Source organism: Fukomys damarensis, unplaced genomic scaffold, assembly GCF_012274545.1.
Source record: "Fukomys damarensis isolate Sample0158 unplaced genomic scaffold, DMR_v1.0_HiC HiC_scaffold_16, whole genome shotgun sequence".
NCBI classification, from domain to species: Eukaryota; Metazoa; Chordata; class Mammalia; order Rodentia; family Bathyergidae; genus Fukomys; species Fukomys damarensis.
The window spans coordinates 118,855,203-118,856,386 of NW_022900928.1; the positions used below are offsets into that span (position 1 = coordinate 118,855,203).

The following is a 1,184-nucleotide window of genomic DNA, read 5'->3' on the forward strand; positions in this document are numbered from 1 at the left end:
ACACACTCTCTCTCTCTCTCACACCTGTCCGGGCGCCCGTTTGCTCGGGGCAAATATTGACTCGTGGAGGCGGAGCGCCCCCTTCCCTCCCCCGCCCGGACTCGGAGACCGGAGCTCCTCTCTCTGAGGCCTTGGCGGCAAGGGCGGAGGGGAGGGTGCCGGGGACCCGGGCGCCTCTGGAACAACACCAGATGTCACTTTTCCACCCACCTGCCTCTGGGCGGGGAGAGGCGGAGCAGGACAGAGGCTGCGGTGGGGGAGAGAGAGGGCCCAGAGGTGAGTGTCCTGGAGAAGGCGGCCACCTCCTGGTCGGGGACCAAGTCACACTGGGAGTCACTTCGTAGGGTCTAGAGATGACCTGGACCATCCCCCGCAGCCTAGTTCCGCGCCCTCTGGGCATGCCTCAGTTTCCCTTCCTTTCCAGACTCTTAGCAGAGTTCTGGTAGCCCAGCAAATGGTAAGAAGCTGTCTCTCCAGTGCTGAGCCTCGGAGCAGACATACGAGGCAGTAAGAAGAGGTGCCCGTCCTGTCCCTTGACCACCTGTTTCCGCCAACCAGGCCTGGCAGTTGGTTCTTGTACACTAAACCGCGTTCAGAGCGCCCTCCACTGGCCAGACAGGACTCAGCGCTCCGCCGCGAGCGCGGATAACTAATTCTCGCCCACCCGAGTTGTGCAGGAGTGCATCCTCCCAGCCCCAGGACCTGCGGAGTCACCGCCGTCCACCCCGTCCACCCCGTCCACCCCGTCCACCCCAGCCACTTTCCATGTGGCTGAGAGCGCGTGCGTGTTTTCCCGAGTTGCGGGAAATAAAGACCAGGTAGATGCAGAAAAGGGCTAGACGCTTTACTGGCGGGGCGGTGGAGAGGGGTCAGGCGAAATCTAGGGGGGCAGTTCAGAGGGGCTGTGCGAGGGCATCAGCAAAGAGTAGGTGAGACGTGCAACCACGGGTCAGGGTACCGACGCTTGCTGCATCCGCGGCAGCAGATCTGGGGTCGGAGTCCTGGGAGACAGAAAGCCCAGGTGGGGTGGGGGCCAGGCTGCCCGCCGCGCTCCCCTCTCCTGCGGCCCCTAGCGCCTCTCCCTTGAGGCCGCCGGTCCCCACCTGGGCGTGCCGAGGGGCGGCAGGGCAATGATGCGGGGCCGGGAGGTGAGCACCACCTCCCCGCGGCTCGCCTCCACCAGG

At 65.0% G+C, this 1,184-nt stretch overlaps 1 protein-coding gene across 1 annotated transcript in view; it reads right to left on the minus strand.

Moving 5' to 3' along the window:
• Positions 1-838: 838 nt before the first annotated feature.
• The window catches only part of Cfap65 (cilia and flagella associated protein 65), a 36,754-nt gene continuing 36,408 nt past the window's right edge, over positions 839-1,184 (minus strand). The window contains exons 34-35 of the mRNA XM_033764647.1: positions 1,104-1,159; positions 839-1,001 (exon numbers count right to left, since the gene is read on the minus strand). Coding sequence (XP_033620538.1) covers positions 950-1,001; positions 1,104-1,159 — 108 coding nt within the window. The 3' untranslated portion in view covers positions 839-949. The remainder of the gene's footprint in view (positions 1,002-1,103; positions 1,160-1,184) is intronic.